The sequence below is a fragment of the Annulohypoxylon maeteangense genome, assembly GCF_022496945.1.
Source record: "Annulohypoxylon maeteangense strain CBS 123835 unplaced genomic scaffold GGS22scaffold_6, whole genome shotgun sequence".
NCBI lineage: Eukaryota > Fungi > Ascomycota > Sordariomycetes > Xylariales > Hypoxylaceae > Annulohypoxylon > Annulohypoxylon maeteangense.
The window spans coordinates 1,046,422-1,066,458 of NW_025953253.1; the positions used below are offsets into that span (position 1 = coordinate 1,046,422).

The 20,037-nt window shown below is 44.6% G+C and overlaps 1 protein-coding gene across 1 annotated transcript; it reads left to right on the forward strand.

Moving 5' to 3' along the window:
* Positions 1-15,224: 15,224 nt before the first annotated feature.
* GGS22DRAFT_160204 (uncharacterized protein) lies at positions 15,225-17,508 on the forward strand. Its single transcript, XM_047960891.1, has 2 exons — positions 15,225-16,597; positions 16,649-17,508. The coding sequence occupies exons 1-2, from the start codon at positions 15,840-15,842 to the stop codon at positions 16,875-16,877; spliced, it is 987 nt and encodes a 328-aa protein (XP_047820022.1). The 5' UTR covers positions 15,225-15,839; the 3' UTR covers positions 16,878-17,508.
* Positions 17,509-20,037: the final 2,529 nt, after the last annotated feature.

Genomic DNA, 20,037 nt, shown 5'->3' on the forward strand with positions numbered 1-20,037 from the left:
ATAATGCGCGTTGTATTTAAGACATTTGTAAACGTTATGACGGCTTAAGTCGGCAAATAAATAAAAGCATCATCAGGTCAATTAGATACTTTTGTGAAGGGAACCGAAGATGCGGGGTTTTCTGGAAGACATCCGCGTAAGTCCAAGGTTGTTATCCGATGCCTACAGTCAGGTACTCTGGTAGATATCGATGCGTACAACCCTGCTACTCTACAAGGTATCACGGTATGTAGGTAACTAAGTATCTACAGTAAGCCGTTGTTCACTTCCAATACCAGGGGGATTCGCAAGGTACTGAAAGCATTCATCATGGATGTGCCTTAAATGCACTACGGTACATATCGAAATCTGACTTGCAGCTAGGTAATAAGCAATCTTACGAACATCCATATCATTGTCTGCTGGTGTCAGATGGAAATTTTATATATTTCCAGACCTGTGACCATCGAAGGGCATGTATGTAAGACCATATTATCTATTGAGCTTAGGACTTAGGGGTCCTTTATCCATCTACCTTGATACTTTAAGTGCAAATTCAAAACGCTACCTACCTACCTACCTGGTAAGTATGCACACCGAGATCGGAAGCTACGGGGTTGTCTCCGACGCTACCTACACATTTCTTTTTAAGCCATAGCCATGCATCCCGTCGTCAGCTATTGCGAGTCTCCGGACATGTTCCAAGTTATCTACGAGGCTCAGATCCCGTCCTTAACGTGGCGATAATGAACGGCGACTGTGGTAACTACATACGCAGGTAGGCAACCGGTGAAAAGCACGTAGACAGGTATGGATGGGGTACCATACCTACCTATTAGTTATCGACATGCATGCCCGGACATACCTCTGCTGCATTCAGAGTACTACGTAGGTTACATGTATCAATTACGAGACATTATTCTGCTGCCTACTTCATCAATCGAAGATCAAACAAAATCTCATACCTACCGAGAAGGTTGCAACATATTCAATGGATGATGCTCTACCCCAAATTTCGCGCCTCCAAAACAAGGATCTCATAACACTAGGGAGGTAGATACCTAGATACCTAGTAGGTAGGCAAATACTATGTAGGTCACACAACAGATCTATGATCCCCACGAGGCCCTCGCGTTTTAAGAACGTGGTATGCCGTAGGCGACCTAGCACGGAGATTACTAGGTACCTATGGTTAGGGAGTTGGTGGGGTCAGTATCTGCACAGTGCTCGTTATAGCCATATACTTCCTCAATTACCGTAAATATTATATCATCCTTTTTGAAAAGGGGGGGTTGGGGGGTTGGGGTTAGGGTAAAGGGATGTCAATTAACCAAAATGCAATAATCCATCATCTATCGTACCTAGGTAGGTAGGTACTAGGTAGGTCGTTTTGGAGTTAAACCCTACACGATAGATTTGATTGGTAGCCCAGTTTCGGTGAGGACGCGATCGCCCCCACGGAACCGGGTAGCTACACGGCTTACTGGGAATGGGTATAAGGCTTGATAACAGGCTAGCGCAGTAAGAAATTGAGGAAGTCCCTGCATTCCAGCCTTCTAGGCAGACAAGGCTCCCGTCTATTCCTACTCAACTGTCTCAGCCTTTCACTTCCCTTCGAGGGGATCCTTTCGATGTGAGAAACATATCTAATTTCCCAGACAGACAAGGTTGATGATGATATGATGGATTGACAGTGCGTGAGTCCCTGACCGGTACTTCTCGCACAACAGACAGTCTGTGAGCAAGGCAGCTTGTAGGATGCGGCACGAATGCAGCCGCACATGCCGGAGGGAAAATCACGGCAGACGGTGTAGACATTTCGAGATGACACCATCGCTAGTCCTACATGACTCGGTGCTGAGATTCTCCAAGTTATCAAATTCGGTGTAACGGGGAGAAGATGAAGAAAATTCTCGGCTGAATAGGTCGCCCAATTGACTTGAGACTGTGAAACTTTCGCTTCAAATAGCCTCTTGGGGTCCCGAAAACCAATTTGAATAACACGCGAAACGAATCGAGGGCTGCCTTGAAACGGCCGAGGCTGGGAATCGAGCTTGGAGATGGCGGGTGTACAGTCACTTGGGCGACATGATACGTCTTGCTCATCGATGACACTTACCCACCTAAGGTATTCAAGGCGCAGTAGGACTCAAAAAGCGTCGCAACATCGTCTGGAGAGTATCGGATCCCGCGGGTTGATTTATCTCGATATCCCAATTGATTCCGGGCGTCATCAAGCCTCTCCGACAAGCAGGGCGCAAGGCAACAGGTAAGAAGGCGCCTAGCATCTACCGGCGGTTAGCCAGAGAATTGGAAACGTACAACACGTTCTAAACCCAGCAGAACGACTACGAGAGAATACATTAGTACACATACATACAAATTGACGAAATTACCTTAGTAATTCCTATTTGCGTACCTACCAAGAGTCAAAGCCATGTTGTCCTGCGTAATCTACCAATGCCGGCACTTCGTAGGCAACGTGGGGCATTTGGAGATGGGAACATGGGAACATGGAAACGTAAAAATAACTCAAATAACTCAAATACTCGTAGGTTGGATTCGGAATGCTGTTGGTTGACTTATTTCTCTTGAGATTGGTAACCCGAATCCTCGGGCTCTGTCGCCGGGGGTTAGGACGTCGGTCGGTGACCCGAATTGGACGCAATACACAAGCATCCTGGTATAAACCTACTTATATATCAACGATATCAATCCTTTCTTGTCAATAGTTCCTGGGATTCATTCCGCGGAAGCTTCGAATTGATGTTGTATTGATTGGGGCGGTTGGGAATCGTGGGTTGCTGACCCTAGATAGGGGTAGTTGGCTATATGTAGGTAGGCAGGTTGGTAGGTGCCTTGACCACAAAACATCCATTTTCCTTGTCGCATTCTCCGATATAAGATATATTATATATATCTGATCGTATTCCGATATCTTTCAAGCTTTGGACGGTATGCTATGCAGGCCTTCGGACACAAGTTGCAGTGATCGGTTCATGAACCAAGGCTGTTGGGTCAGTACACAACTCAATGCATAGCCGCTTCTCTTAACCTTCATTAATTATTGAGGGTTAAGCTCTCATCACTATGCTGCTGGCATCTGTGTCTTTGTTGCCTTTGAATCGTCGTGGGTGGCTGTGGTAGGTAGCCTTCAATTGGTGTCGTGCTTGGTAGAACCAGGGCTTATAAAGTGGGAAAGTAGAAAGAAAAGTAGGCATGTAGTTAAAGATGGATCGCTACCTGTATATAAGATATATTAATTACCTGGTAACCAACTTTGGGCTTCGTAGACACGTGGTCTGTTCCCAGATTCAGGGGTAACCAATCACCCAGCATGCCTTAGTGGTCGTAAGCATTCACTAGGTAACCCCTTATTCGTTATCAATTTCTAGAGCCAAGGCAACCTGGACTCATAGTGCTTGAATACTGAGGACTGAAAAATAGACAGACTAGAAGAGGATAGTGTAAGGTAACAAGACTTGAGACTTACCGTACTTACATGAGACCGTCTCTGTTTATCCATAGAGGCTCGAGTCGCGCGCACGCTCCAAAACTTGAGAGTCATGTATCAAGAAGCATAGTTGGTATTAATGTTGAGTTTTATACGCATTCATACGCTTGTGGCAATTACTTATTGTATTTGCTAGAACACTCCCAACCTGGTCGGAATAAGGGGCTACTTGGCACCTCTCATGAGTAGACTCTCTTGAAGAGAATTCATAAGTCATATATATCACAACGCAACCTTCTCTCTTCCTCGTTCTTAGGATTGACTTATACTTACTTAAGGTTGTTTCGAAAGAAGTTATCTGTTATCTGGGTGAAATGGCAATTTGCATAAGGTAGGGCGGACAGCAACGGTAGCTGTCGGAGTCCACGGAAAAGATTACAAGAGCTTTTTTTTTCAAGTGAACAGAATGAAACAAGTTGAAAATAGATGGCATGGAAGGTTGATATAACTATCTAACCCTAGAAAATTCAATTCCTTTTGCTGGATATCCGGTAGAAGGGGACGCTTTGACGAAAGCCCAGGCCTACTACCTATCGGGTGAGGTAGGTAGGGGAAAACTCAAACCCTTGGTTCTTCGATAGCTAACCAAGATATAAGACTTTTATATCTTGTCTTCGTTGCGTTTAGAATGTCTTTGTAAGGTTGTCTGGGTGCGCTTGGTGGCCGTGATAGAGCATTTGGTCAAGAAGGTGGAATTTTTACTCACTATACTTATCTTCACAAACCAGCTAGTGTTACGGATATTGGTGGAAAATCTTTGGAATATAGATAGGACTCTCGAGTGGGCTTCTAGAGGTCGTTTAAAAAAGTCTTTGTATAAACTTGAGTAGTCCGGTCATGATCAGTGGTTTCGACTCGATGTTTAACGCGGCGAAAGATGAACCCGAACAACCGGATCGTTAGATCCACGGAATCCGGGGATCATTTACGGATGAGGGTTATTTATACATCGGCCGGAAGGTGCAGAAGTAGCCTTTTGAACCGGTGCTACGGCATTTGTTCGTTCTTTCCCTGTCTTGTCTCGTCATCATTGATAGTGCGGCTCTTTGGTATGGGGTTAATGTATCAATCGGGGGTTATGCATTTTTACCATAGAAGGCGCCGCGTGGAGAGCTTCCAGGTTTAGTACCATAGCGGATAGATTCCACTAGCATGAGCGCTAAAAGCGGAAGCTTGTTGGGGTTATGGCGTATCGTTTGGATGAGTTACACCCATCGAAGCGCTAAAAGAAGTGGAATTATGCAGCAATTAGAGGAGTAGTACCCCAGACAGCTCAGACCAGTGACCCACTTTCTCCATATTATTAAATTACGACTAGTTCCTGACTGGTTAATTGAATGCCAGCACTTAACTCCCCTTGTCACTATCTTGAACCGTATCGTCTTTAATGCAGATGCAATCTCGTCATTCGTTCGGATCTTCTGTTCCTTATATTTACCATCCAGTTATGATGCATCCCTAACGCTTTGACCTGAACGCCTGTCTGACTATCAACCCTCCTTTTGACTTAGAGCCTCAATTCTCACTTCGTACCCCCTTCCCCCTAACTTGGACAGATGGAGGTTGGAACGTAATCGCGAGATCCGCAGACCAGGGATGTATGATCGAGCGTGATGCATCACAGATGCCACCAAATACAATATTATGCAAGCCTTCCCGCTAAGTTCCCAGCTCCTAGCTCCCGACACATAGCATTAGTACCTACCAAAGAGAACTTGGGAATATCCCCGTACCCCCCCCTCCCCCCCTTATTCTGTCTAGGTAGGCACATAATCGTGGCGTTTCTGCAGCTGAACGAATCCGATCTCTAACTCCCTGTCCCATGTAGAACATCAATGGGTACGCTTACCATGTTCGTCAACGGAGACCGAGAACTGCCAGTGATAGGTATTGCGCAATCCTTTTTGAGCCGCAAGTAACAAGGTCTTCAATCTACCTACCTACTAGGTTGGTAGGGTCGTAGTCGGATGCAGTGAGATTAATTCATCCTGTCCATCCTCTTATTGAGATGCCTGTGCGACCTGAATTGACGCTCATAAGCTGAGTGATGGAGACTTATTCATCGGTAGAATGTAATTCGCTGGCATCTACACCTTTTTCATATAATCTTCTCGTCGTAGCCGGTTTTGACCTCTTTCAGCCCCCGGAAGAAACTCCACCCCTTGGGCAGGCTGCCGCAAAAAGGTTAAGTGCTCACTGCACCAACATAAAAGCATGCATCTTTCCATTGGCTCCCTTGATGCTGGAAATAGATTCATCAAGTAACTATAAAACACTCGGATTTTCCTATACTGTGGTGGGTGGCGATGGCAATGAGTGACCTCCAAATCGTTCAGGCGTTTCTCTCTAAGCGAGTTATAAGCTAAACAGTGGGCGGCACTGTAAGGTACATCCGCTAGGACCTGCTGTTCGCACTATTCTTGATCCAGGCCCTCGGGTCTGTAAGGTTGGCTGCCTCACTCTACACTGCAAATCATCATACATAGGTGCTACTACAAGGTCCCCACCCCTCTAGAGCTTAAGGACCCGATTGGAGCTCAAGACCACCTGGGCATGTAGGACGTTCGTACTAAGGTGCTCACAAGGATATGGCATCTCTTGGACATCGAATCGTCTTACACTCCATCGCCCATTCAGGAAACGAGTCCAGACCCGGGGCTAGGGGACCAAGCACGGTTGCGGCTCAGACATATACAGACACTCCTACGAGACGTTATATCTGTTCCTTCGTGATACCGACTCGTGATCACAGCCTTATGATGGGACTAGATCACCTTTTAAACCACTAGGCCACATATTTGGCCTGGTCAACGTCGGTGAGGAGCACATGATCCCCGACACATGTTCTTTAGTGTTGGCTCCGCTTGACCAACGAGCCAACCAACCATGTTGGATAGATGCTGCACCGGTTATCTTGCTACAGCTGAATGATCATTAATAGTATTTCATCCCTCACCGCCCCTTCAAATCTATTTGGGTTCCATTAGAAGATGAAGCACTATGCCCCCGTTACCTATATAGAAAACAAGCGTAGCCTCCAACCCCAACAAGATAATGAAAAATTTTAAATGGAGTATCTCGGCTCTGTTAATGATGAACCAATTACAACAACTGTAACATTGATGCTGACCTGCTATTGTTGTCTAGCAACTGCCCTAACCCTTGGGTCTTCTTAAAGCCTAGCGGTTAACCCCCTGATGACTACAGCCTTAAATCCAGCAACCTACCTACCTACCAACTGCAGATACACACCTGAGCACGAATGGCAATAAAACATCCAAACCTGAGTATTATCATCTCAAAATCATCAGCTAGTCGCGGTTTCCAAATATGAATCATCAAACAGCGATATGTACTACCTCCCGTCGCAGTAGCCGAATGTATTCAACACAGCGGGCGCGCTTCGCTTCGAGCTAAGGCCTTGGTAGCCGTTCCTCCGACCGACCGTATAATCGTTCGTGCCAAAATGCGTCTAGGAATCAACTCTGTAGGCGCCATGATGAATACTTGATGGTTCCCGAAAGAGAAGGGTGTGGATCGAGTTAGCTTTCGATGATGAGGATCAAACTAACGAGAAATTCTCTCGGGCGACGCGCTTATCATCTGGTGGATGTCGCGGCGATGATGGAAAAGGGGCCTGCATCAAGCCTAACCTCTATCCAAGTCATCGAGTGATGATAACAACCAACGATAGTAATGTGTCATATCCAAAATTAGAGACGATGGATTATGCATCGGGATCCCCTAACCCGTTAGTCATAGCTAGAGTCTAGAACTACGACACATCGACAGTTTATTTTCGACACTACCTACCCGTAGCACGAAGTATCGGAATGCCCAACATGTCTCGTCGGTCTGACCTAGGAGTTCAGAAATGCTACATGGCCAAGAGAACTAGATTCTACGATGGTCGTGTCGATGAGAGTAATCTACCTATTGAGCCTACTAGTGTTCACCATTCATCGTGGTACAATAGCGACGGTGATACTACACGTGGCCTCTAATACACTACCGATGATTCCGCTTTCCGTATCACACGCGAGTTCCCGATATCACACCGACAATGGTCCTACAATGCACGATCGTGTAATGCTATCGGCGTTACTCACGGCGTTCCGAAGCGGCGACGAGAAACACGGTGACAGACGTGTGGGGTTCCCTGTTGGGGTAGAAACAAACCTTCAAACATACATTCCCGTACTGGATGTGGTAATTTGATGTATATCCGTTCCCTACTAGGTACCTATGCAGCACCGATGATTCCCATACTACCTAGTATGAATAAAGAAAAAAGGGGTTCCTACATGTGAACTAATATCCTAGCAAGGATTATATCAGATGGCTTATACACTTTGCGGAGTTATAACCCCTTCTCTGTTGCTTAAAAGTAATATACAAACCTGAGGGCCGTCCTATATTATTCCATGTGCAGATAAACAATACCTACTTTGGTGACGTTGATATACAGTCTAGGTAAACTATATCAAGCATAACTACCCAATCATTGCGCAGGGTTACTACTATATTCAAACTACTACCTAGTAGATTCGGGTACATGTTCCCGAGAGTCAGTGGTTGTCACGGTACGAGATATAATAGGGGTCATTAGCTTACATGAAGAGCTCTAAGCCCGTCTGCCCGGGCATTTAGTACCACAGTGTACGTAGAGGTAGAGGCGACCTTTTAGGTACCTACCGTCTCGTCTATGAACATATCTATATAGGTCATTCCCTTGATTAGCGTAGATCTACGTACTCTTTATCTTAACTCACTTCATTAGGCCAATCCTAGGTCCTCAGTAAGCAAGACAGAATTGACAACTGGCCAAGGTACTAGTTTCAGGGGGTGTCAGTAAACCATTGCATAGAGTAAGATATATTCGAGGCAGCCTATAGGATTATGCTATGAAGCTACCATATAAGTACCTAGGTAATTGTTGAGATACCGAGAGAGTTACAAAGTGTCAGACATCGGTCTTCCTCCAGGTCAGTAGCTAGAGGCCTATGAGATCGGGATTCGGCCCGTTGAGCCCCCGTGAGGGTCCTGTTGGCCACTAGTCCTAGGAGCAGAACAGACAAAGAGCTTCACCTGTATGCATACCGTGTTCTCCATAGCGAGGGTAGTTAGGAGCTCTTCGCGCAATAACGTCGTTGTTTCCTAGTCTTTTGGTTCCGCCTCGTGACACAAAGCCAGTGGAAGAGCTTTCAGAGGCTCGACAGAATCGGACCATATCTTTATTCATAGAAATAAGAATAGGTAACTTAGGATGATATCAAATTAGATACTATGTCGTAATTATATGGTGGAGGTCTTGGTCTACTATGGTAGTTGATAGTAGGTACCTAGTAGTGTTTTCGAATATTCAGATAACATGTCACAACTGGTACATACGTCAGTTTGGTTACCAAGTGATGAAATCGCCAATGCTGAGAAGTAAAGATAGGTATATATGATGGTACTACTAAGTACTAATCATATATGATAAGCAGTGTAGGAAAGATGGTTAATTGAAAGACCGTTGAGGCCTGCTGGGCAGATATCTACCTGAGAGGTACTCAAGCTCTTGTATCCTTGGAGGTAGATAGGTATGTAAGGCCGTAATGGGGATAACCTGGAGCCGGTAGCGATCCCTTCAGTACACTAGTAGTTTCAAGAAGAGTCAGGTGTCCATGAAGAATTATCTATTGCATGCCGCTAGTAACGCCTCTGCTACAACTAGAACATAAGGGGCGTTACTATCCCATAACCGGGGAAAATGTGAAAGTATCAAAGATCCAGGCCGTAATTCCCACCTGGATGCATACCTACTTACCTACCTAGCTACCTAGTAGTCAAATAGGGCTACCTGATTGACAAGACTCATTATAAAAATACCGTAATATATGGAGGATAACACAATACACATATAAGTAAGGAAGAGTAATAGACAAAGGAGAAATAATAGCGAAATTTACTATCCAATAATACAGTAACTAATTGTGAATTATAACAAAATCCTATCCCTTATGATTTACGTTACTTAAGAGCTAGGCTTTCTCCACAACTATAACTTGCCATTAATTGTTTTCTACCTCCTATTCAAACATTTATTTCATTATGTCGCCTCTTGAAGAGTCAATGTCTCCTCGTATGTCTCATAAGTTCTAGGTAAGTAACTAACCTCGGTTCCTCTGATATGAATACATACTAGGTGGTGCTCGTTGGATTCAATTTATATTCCTTAGACTGGAAACTTGTAACACTACCTCCCTAGGTACCTATCTTGTTGAAAGGTACTTCAGGGTTTAGAAGGTCCCTGGTAAACTTAGATACCAGGTATTGGGTAGCTGGATTACCTCATGGGATAATATAGGTAGTTGATAGGTATTCGAGGTATTGTATTAGTTTATGTTTTAATCAGTGTTTAAAATTACATTTATCAATTATTTAGGCAGCTAATGATACCTAGGTAATGACAGCGTTTAACATTCATTTACTTGACTTGAATATGTCTTTCTCGGATAGGTATCATGTAGGTACTAGGTAGTAGAAGTGGAATTTCATGATATACAAGCTATGCCATGTTTATACTGTCCGTTGGACCAGCCACCAGCAGGTTCCCGCCAGATTAAACTCCGATTTGACTAGACACCTTGGTCACAGGCTTGTGTTTTTACTCGCCTGCAAGTATCTAAGTAGGTAGGTAATTTATATGCATGTACAATTAGCCAGTTACCGCTCAACGGAACAGATTTGATAAATTTACTCAAAAGTCACAATATACCTTCATTAGGATAGGAATTCATAAGACTAGTACCTAGGTAAGTGTCAACAGTGTGCATTTGCCCATTCAAATGGTGTGGTTATATTCCATAATCATGAGAGACTGTAACTCCCCAAAGGAAGTATCTAGATTCTACAGTGAATCAACTGCTAAAAGAAATAACCTCTTACATGACGAAACTAACGTTTGGTCGGGCAGGTACCTAAGTACTTAACGTCATATAAAGTACCTAGTATTTCTTTCTTTTTGGGAAAAAATATTAAGCTACCTACCGAAAAGACTTTCATTACTAGTACACAACATGGAAGCATACCGCGTTCTTAAGTTTATTCTAATTTATTATTGCCTGAGTTTGACTTAACTAGGTAGGTACTGGGTATATAGAGCTTCACGGCGCGTTCCCAAGGCTATTTCTCACACATGAATTTCAGCTTTGGATTATGTTTTGCAGCCACATACGATGGGGGCACCAGATCCTGCAGTATGTGCAGGGGTTTATCAAGGATCTGATTTTTGGATACCACCACATTATGGGGAAGTTCCGTTAGTGTTGGACGCTTCTCAGCCATACATTGTTGGCATGTCAACACGGGGAAACCGGCAGCTGTAGTCCTCCAAATCCCCCGTGTTGCACGGGAGATCTATGTACGCCAATACCTAGTCTGGGTAACAATATATTACTGACACGGGTAAAATAAACGACTTGCGGGGAAGCTAGCTTCCTGGACTGACAGCTGTGTGATGTCGTGATACGGTTGCCGTCCCCTGAAAGAACACATCCATGGATGCTGACCGCATTGCTTTTTTATCCCCAAAAGATGACCGTGAGCGGTCCGAACCCTTAAGGTGGGGAATGGAGAATAGTTTACCTACCTCCTACCTAGAATATATGACGGAATTTATAAATTAAGTCGGATCTTTTCCCAGTGGCAATCATGTAAACAGACCCTTCCGATAGACACATAGCGTGGGCGGGCTTGATGGGATAGCAACCCACCTTACCAACCATTGAAACCCTATGCGAAGTGGCGTCGACACCCCTACCGGGATCTTTATGATTCGGATCCGAGCTTAGCGGGTCATAAATCAATCATGTTCAACAAATATCTAGCTTCGTGAGCATACCCCTGGCAACACGATGCGATCTGCTTAGATTGGGCTTAATTGAACTGGATATATGTGAGCTTGGCCATGAGAACAAGAGCCCATACGGTCTTGGACCCCCGCTCAAACGTTTTCAGACTGTCTATAAATGGCTACGTGCATGTGGTAAGTAGGTACCTAGTTCGGATATGGTTATTAGGTGTTTACAAGGGCCTAGATGCAGATAGTTGGTCCCAAAGACTGACGTAAAGGAACTTGTGTTCGCCGATCTCGACCTACAACTTCAAGTAAGTAAGAGTGAGGATCTTATAATAGGGGATATTAAGACAGCCATGCTTAGGTAACTAGGTACGATACCGATAGGAATATACGTGACTACCTAGTACGTATTGAATACCTAGGTAACTTGTGTGCAATTGCCATTATGGTGCACCAATTTGGCCGATTTCTTCATGAGATCATGATGGACATACTTACCCAAGTAGGTAACTAACTAGATATGTATGTTCATATATTAATATGCGATAATTTCTGAAGTAGTGCTTGATTTCTCTAAAAGTAAGGGGAGATAGAACGGCGACTGTGACGATAACAAGGATGGTGATATCGAGATAGTGATGATAACCAGAAAAAAAAAGCAAAAAGCAAAAAGCAATGACCTTTACCGTTCGCACATGTTGTGTAACATCAACTAGTGGCGCACATTTAAATTACCTACCTACCTACTTACAACCCAATAGGTAGCTAGCTAGCTGCAATGACTCAGAGCTTGGATGAAATGAGCCTCACACATGAAGTAGTGAGAACGGTTTATCCCGGAATATCAAGGAGATACCTTGCAACGGAAAGTTATAGGCTTTCTCTATTATGAACGAGGATCTGGCACTAGAGAGACATGCTGAAAGCCGTGTTGAACGTAATATGTTCTATTGTGATTCTTGTTTAAGCCAACGCACAGTTGAGGAGTCCTCGCCGGTTTCACCTGCATCGATAGATACAGGATAAGTCTCACGCTACTGCGTTCATAGTATGTGACAGCCACTTAGACGTGGAGGTGATATCCAGCTAGCTCATAAGCCACCCGAGTGATATCAGGATCTAACAAGCGGTACCACTCTGCTTCTCGTTCCGCTTTCTACATTGCCGCGATGTGCTTAGAAAGAGTCGTATCCCGGCTCTCCGCCCTTAATTATAACTCATTATACATTGAATGACACGAATGAATTGAAAGAAAACCACAATCGTTGCCGATCTAGAGACCCAAAAGGGATGTAACCTTTCGGAAGGATGCATTATTCGTTGGTCAAAATAGCCTCGGGTTTCAAAAGCAGAAGCCCTGTCATCAGTTATACCAGCTAATTAATACCGTTTCCTGGAATTTGCGAATTTAATATTAAAGCGAATCTCACCTCATTTGCCCAACTCAAAATTCCATCATCTCCCACGATATTTCACCGCTCCTTTCACTATATTATCGCCCATAACTCTTCAAAATCCAGCGGAACGCCATTCACTCTTTAACGTCCTCCGTTCTAGCCTCTTAGCTGGCCTAAGAATGCAGGTTCCCGGAGCCAAGCGCGACGGTACTTCTGAAGACCCTACACTACATCTCCATTTCCGGAGGTAGAAACTATCTAGCTATTCTCTATGTCGAAATCTTCCCTCATCTTAAATATTATGCAGTACCTATCTAGGTAGACTGCGGCTCAAGTTCGTTTTCACACCAGGCTATGCCGGATGGATGTTCCCGTTCTTGAAGGACACATCGGGTCGTACGAAACCTGATTAGAGATCACCAGAATGGAGCCTGAGTCGTTAGGCGCCGGCTCCCCCACTAACGGAGTAGATATATCACTCGTGGACCTCTTCGGAGACATGTAAGCTGACAGATACTGAGCAATGTACTGGTAAGAACGGCAACAAGGCATCCAATTTGACTAACGTTTCAGTTCCAGGATGATTATCTGCTAGTGTACCTAGGTAGTGACATGAACTATCCTCATCATAGAGGTGTATTCTTTTCTTTGACATAAGTCGAAGATAACCAGATACCTATTACCTACCTAGGTAGGTACTAGGTAGGCAGACTTTCTCAAGGACCTCAGGGAGTACGGTCCGGCAGTCCTAGAATCATAACCCAGCCTTAAGTCTTTGAGATAGCATGATGGGTAGCATAGGTACTTAATTTAAACAAGACCTTACCTACAGCTTCTTCTTTCGTTCGAAAGTCACGAGGCAACCAGTTGTCTAATCACATCCGTCTATACCTACGACATCCAAAACCCCCAAGAATATATACTTATGCATTCGATGCGACTTAAATCTATTACCACCCAGAATATGACTCGGGATTTAACCACGGCTCAAATTGGATAGCTAGCTTTCTTATCTAGAAATTAAAATAAAAAGGTAAGGTCAACGAGTATTCATTTCCGGAGCCGGTTCGTACTAACCTGACATTACTAGATTGTCTAGTTTATGAATCCACGACTATGACTTTTACTTAGTGCGACGTCACACATTTACGCCTCGTTGAGCAAAAAGATGGGATAGTCGAGGAATTTGTTGAACAGCGCTCGGAAGAATATATAGACCAGAGGGTGGAATAGACTCATGAGAGCCGTAAGTCAACAGAGACCCGTAGGTAAGAAAAACGCGATGAAGCGAAAATACGATACCATTAATCTAAAACTTCCTTAGTAAGAATATGAATATCTAATTGGATTTTCCTGGCGCCCAAGCTGACTGTATTTCCCCTGGTAGAAGCGAAATATGACAGCATTTTACCCCTGTAGTCGCGTCGGATACCTCCAAGTCTAAATTCAAGAGTCAACACTAGGGTCACTACTAAACGTCAATTAACTAGCTTTATTTACATCATGCGAGGCGTCTTTTTGCACTCGGCTGGGTATGGCTAAGTGCGGTTTCTATCGTTCTAAACCTACAGCGACCTCAGAATGCTACTACAACAGAGGCATCGCGGATTCAAAGCCACTTCTCGGGTTGCCTAACTCGTACGATTTCCCAAGGTACTAGGTAAACTCAAACAAGCCTGATCTTTCATATCTACATATCTCTATAGTGAACGGACTGCAATGCAACCACTAATTGTACTTTACCTGGTAAAATCCTACCCCCTTCTTGATACCCGGTGCAAGAGTTGATAAAGTAAACACGAGAGACCGGCTCACAGAGACGTACAAAATGTGGCCCACACGGAAAATAAAGACTAGGCGTTCTCATACGTGTAGATACTTCATAGATAGGTACCTACCTAGGTACCTAGTATTTACGGTTAAGCATGTCTCAGAGCGATTATCCGTTGCAGAACGCTGCGACGGTAAAGTGGCATAGGAAAGCTACATAGGTAGGTACCTAGCTGTGGGAAGCCACACTTTACTTAGGTAGCTTGTATATACCTGGTATTTACCTACATTTGTAGGGCTTGATCTTCGTCTGCCATGCTAGCTATCAGCATACCCGCCCCCCCATGTTACATTAGCGTAGCTTTCTCTCCTTCCCCATGACCTGGCCCGAATATCGTTAGAACTATTAACTGTCGAAGGAATAGAAATCAAGGGTTATGGTACTTGATACTAGTTCTTTGCATTTAAAGATGGGGAAATGTGGACGTGGCTGTTTTGCTGAGGTACCATGTGACGTCGCGGCACTCCCATGGAACCATGGAGCGCTGGAGTACATACCGGGTACTAGGAGGCTGGTAGCTAACAATGTATCCTGCAAGCTCTTAAAAAAAAAGACCGAGAAGCTTTATCCTGACTTGTCTGCCCGCGCCTTAGCCCAGTCGCCCTTCAGCCCCGATCTTCCGGTAGGTACCTACCTACCTACCTACTTGTGTCAACGTGATAGACACTAAGGTGAAGTATCTTCGTTGGTCAGCTCTCCCGAGCCTTAAGGATTCTTTTCTAAGATAGGATAAGCTGCCTGAGAGTGAGTTCCAACGCTCGTTCGAATTCTGCTCGCAGTCAGGACGTGGGTCTTTCCATAGTGTGAACTACCCCGAATTCTCGGCACATCTCAAGGGCCGCAATGCTGTATTGCGTTTAAATACCTATGCCACGTTGAAAAGGCGGAATGCCATACGAATGGCCCATATAGAAACCTCACGTCGTTAGCTGATTCCTACCTCGTTGGTGGGGTCGCCGTTCGGTCTGCCTCATCGCTGTCCCCGCCCCTCGAGTCTTTTTTTCGCTCGCGACCCACTGAAGGCATTGTATGCCGTTAGAATGATTGGTACAGGAGATCTGACTTCCAGAAAGAAGCCAGCCCTTCTTTGGTGAGTGCCGGTACAGTTAGGCAAAAGGGGCCGCGCCCAAATTGCTGATCTTTTGAGCCTCCGACCCTTCTTACCTCGTCATAAAAAGACTCAATAATTCTGCCCTTTCTTTTTTCCCCGGAGTGCAACTTCCATATTAATTTTTGATTTTTGCCCCCTCACCACATACCTATTACCTAAGTATGGCGGACAGTCATCGAGGACATGGCCATTCACGGTCATCTTCTAACCGTACTCGCCAAAGCGCTCGGCCTCGGTCCCAGCGTCATCGACGTATTACGGAACCTAGTAGCACACCTTCTATTGTTGGAGATGAGGTCGTGGGGTATCAAATATCTTTGGAAGAAAGTAGCAACACCAACGCCGCGTATTTACAGGGCAATACCGACATGGAGGAAACAGTGACGTACCAGAATATTCATCCAACCAGCACTACCACGACAGATCTTTCAAGATCCGTATACACCACAAGCATCTTCAGACCATCGACCGCCCCTCATGGGGGGGATGATGCCAACGTTACATCATATGATCCTCACATATCCAACTATGATTCGTATCCGCCGGATATCTCGCCTGACTACCACCAATTGGACCCATCCTACTCGATGACTGCCGCCATGAATACTAGCTCCAGGTGGCTATACTCAACATATCTGTCCTCGAATGGCCATACCACCAATACAACCACGTCTGACGACGTGACTGCATACACCCAGCCAGTACCATACCCACAGAGAGACACGAGGTTCAATATTTTTAGTATATCCCCGATTTCATCGCCTGGTGAGATGGAAGTTATAGACGAGGATAACACCCGGCAAGAGACAGATGGTGTGTTTAGCCAGGACCAAGGCCCACACACTCAAGCATTATCAGACCCCTATGACACATCTTTAGGGAGACGGTGGTCTACCGAGAACCATCATGGCTCTATTGAGTAAGTTCAACGTGCTTGTAGGTAATAAAGTATCGACTAACTCCCTAAAAGGGACACCACCGAGCAGGTCATCCCTGATAATATAGGGAGGCAAGCCGAAGAAGAAGAGCAGAATCACTCTATCGACGAACGACTTGGAGAAGACAATATCCGCCATTACATGGTTCGTATAGAGCCATGGAGCCCAGTGAATCGGCACAACGAAAGCCACTATACTAGCCACTCATATTTGCGCCGCGATTCTTCAGATCATGTCGATGACGAGGATGAAACTAATTAGGTAAGCTCTACCCCTGCCTGGCGAGGGTAATCTCTGATCGCTAGTGGTTGGAGAACATCGGATAGAAGTAAAATATAGTTCATACGGCGTACGGTTTCCCTTATCTCGGACGGAATTATACCTTACCTAGGTAGGCATGTGTCGTTGATTGTAGAGAACGTGGTTCAACAGGGAGAAATATGCTTTTGGGATAATGTAAGGATTGGGTGTTTCAACATAGGGTCAAATTCTTGTAAGAAAGCAAAACTCGCCACCGCCTGTATGAGCTGTAGTGTTAGGGATAATGAAGATTTACGTCGCCACTGACTATACACCGCTAGGCCGGCGAAGCAATACTAACCCATTGATAAGCCCGAAAGCAGCCGTGGGAACGCGTCTTTTGGGCTTACGGTAGACACGACTAATTATTCTTTCCCCTAAGCGCTAGAGCCGATATCCATTCACAGTCCATCTTTTATATAGGTAAGTCCATTCTGTTACTCAATGGCGAGTTGTAATCCCGGCTTATTTCATCTTGCGTGAAAACGCACGTGAAACAGTCCACCCTGATCTGAAGGATACCCTGATACATGACCACAACAGAAACACGACGTCGAACCAACGTCAAATCTTCAGAAAGGGCGTGCGAAACGATTCGAGCTCTCTAACTTTAAGATATTAATGTCTCAAATGAGGCAACCAGTAATTCTTTGAATAAGCAGAGGAACCCCCCTAAACCGATGTTAAGCGGTCCGTCAAATCAGACGGACTCCTCACTAAATTCAGACGGACATCCACCCAACTATACCTAATCGAGGCTAGTCGTGTGGATACATGTTTTACAGTACAGTCTTCCATATCAACCTAAGTACCTTTTCGACGTGCTACTAAAGGAATTGCCCCCCCCCCCCCCCCTCCCCCCGTATCGCCAGCCTCGCTGTCGCTTTTTGGCGCTGTAAAAGGAAGAAGTTACAGCCTGTTTATAGTCTTCTTGCCTCCTGAAATCATTAGTGGCTTTTATATAGACACCTTTGCATGGGGGGCTTCATTAGAGATAGCTCTCATAAGAGCTGCAGTAAGGTTGCGAATAGCCTCATCTATGCTTTCCCATGTTTCATACCAAGTATCCCTTAGAGTAATAACGAGGTAATTGATAAATCTTTTTGGCTATATCAATAGCAAGAATATTGATATATTAAATATATCGAAACCTATGTTAAAATTAACGTTGTCGTCGTTGATAAATAGGTGTTAATAGTCCTATGTCGAAAAGATACTTAGATTTATATGGGAGATTGTACTGTAAAGCAAGTATCGAAGGGACTAGCCTAGTTAGGTATAGCTGGGTGGATGTCCGTCTGAACTTAGTGAGGAGTCCGTCTGATTTGACGGACCGATGTTAAGCCACGAAATATCAACGCCACCATTACCTACCTATCTACCTAGGTAGTTTCGAAGGCTTCGCACAGCCACCCCACCGTAGCAGTAGGCGGTACCACGTAGCCAATAGATCATAGAACTTCGCCTCGACATTAAAATGGAATCCTCTATAGCAGGTAGTAATGCAACGAAAACTTCGTCTAGGCACTACCCAGATGATACATCTCTAACACTGTCGCGGAGATCATCCGATCATATGATCGCAATCATATATCGAAAAATATATTATAAAAAATCTTTGGAGCTTTAATCCTATTAAGCAGATGACTTCTCGGGCGGGATCTATACTTATAGCAGGTACGTCGAAAGAGAAATGAGCGGAATATTGATAGGAAAAAACCTAACTACCTATTTATTATCGTCAACTGACCTGCTTCATAGTGATTTGTGGATAGGGATAAGGGGGGAGCGTGGTGATGAGAAGGTCGGAGTCAACTATAACGTGGATTATGCTGTAAGAGCTGAAATCACCGAGAAGGGAAGAATGGGATCCAGGAGGTCAGATTAAGCTCAGGCAGAGTACCACCTAATAAATTCCCCGAGGTCCGCAAGAGACGACCCCAGCATTACCAGAAGCTGCAGAATGTAAGGCACAGCCCTTGGCAAGCCCCCATCCAGGTCCCGGGGTAAGACGGGTTGATGCTTGAAAAGGGAAGCTCGCGTGGACCCTCCGACCGTCTACGAGGGGAAACGATTAGCATCATTCTCAATGTTTGCTCCAAATCGAACCTTATTATGGACATTAGCTTACCACTATGTAACTAACTGTTCTTGGAGGGCCATGGACTTGCACCCTGCACAGCCCCCGCGCATAGAAGCGGGAACACCCGAGATAGATAGCAAGACTAGGAGCGGAGGCCTTGACTAGGTAGGTACTTACCTATTGAGTTCTGATGATTAGCAAGTATCCAAGAAGTTCTATATGATTAAAAAGGGGTTACTCACCTTGTTACGGTGTAAACGCTTGGTGTTGCTCAAGGATGTTCTTGTATGACATGGATATAAGGTGTGGATGCCGAAATTCGCAGGTGCTCAAAGGAGTCGCAGAACTCAACTAGCAAAGCATTATTATCAGTTTCTTGAAAGTTATTATGCAGTCTCATGAGTTATGACTCTTGGAGAAGAATTGGCTTTCGAAATAATACTCCAACTCCGAAACTGATTTCTTTAGTACGAAATGTTGCAATACCCGAATCCAGACACTAGATCGTTGTTCGCTACCGCATATACATCTATGAATACCTACTTAGTACCTACCTATATGATACCCAAAACGGTTATCACTTAGCGAGATCGTGAGTGCTATATAGCAACATTTAAACACGACTAAAGAAAACCAAAGCTTTATAGTTCCCTAGAAGTTAATATAACATCACCCACAAGTAACCCACTGAAGAGGTACTCATCTTGAGTAGATGGACAATTTTACTTACGAGATAAAGCAGACTAAGATCTGGCTGCTTCTGCCGAGTGAAATCTCAATGCTTTAATGCTTTAGCTAGGTATCTTCTCTAAACAAGCAAGGTAGGAAGCAATATGACGGTGTACTGACCTAGGCTAATATGAACTTAGCTACATAAGTTATGCTATATCCAAGACTTAAATGCTCAATTAATCACGCATTATCTAACATTCCTATGTAACCATTACCTAGTAATGTCAGATTTATTACGTGTTGTAGTCTCAAGAGTGGGTGTCGTCCGCCCTACTTTCGTTAGCCTTATATCTTTTCTAAGAACAA

Coding starts and splice junctions, on each gene's coding strand:
- GGS22DRAFT_160204 (XM_047960891.1), top strand. CDS start 15,840: ATGGCGGACAGTCATCGAGGACATGGCCATTCACGGTCATCTTCTAAC. Junction 16,598..16,648: donor AACCATCATGGCTCTATTGA/GTAAGTTCAACG, acceptor ACTCCCTAAAAG/GGACACCACCGAGCAGGTCA.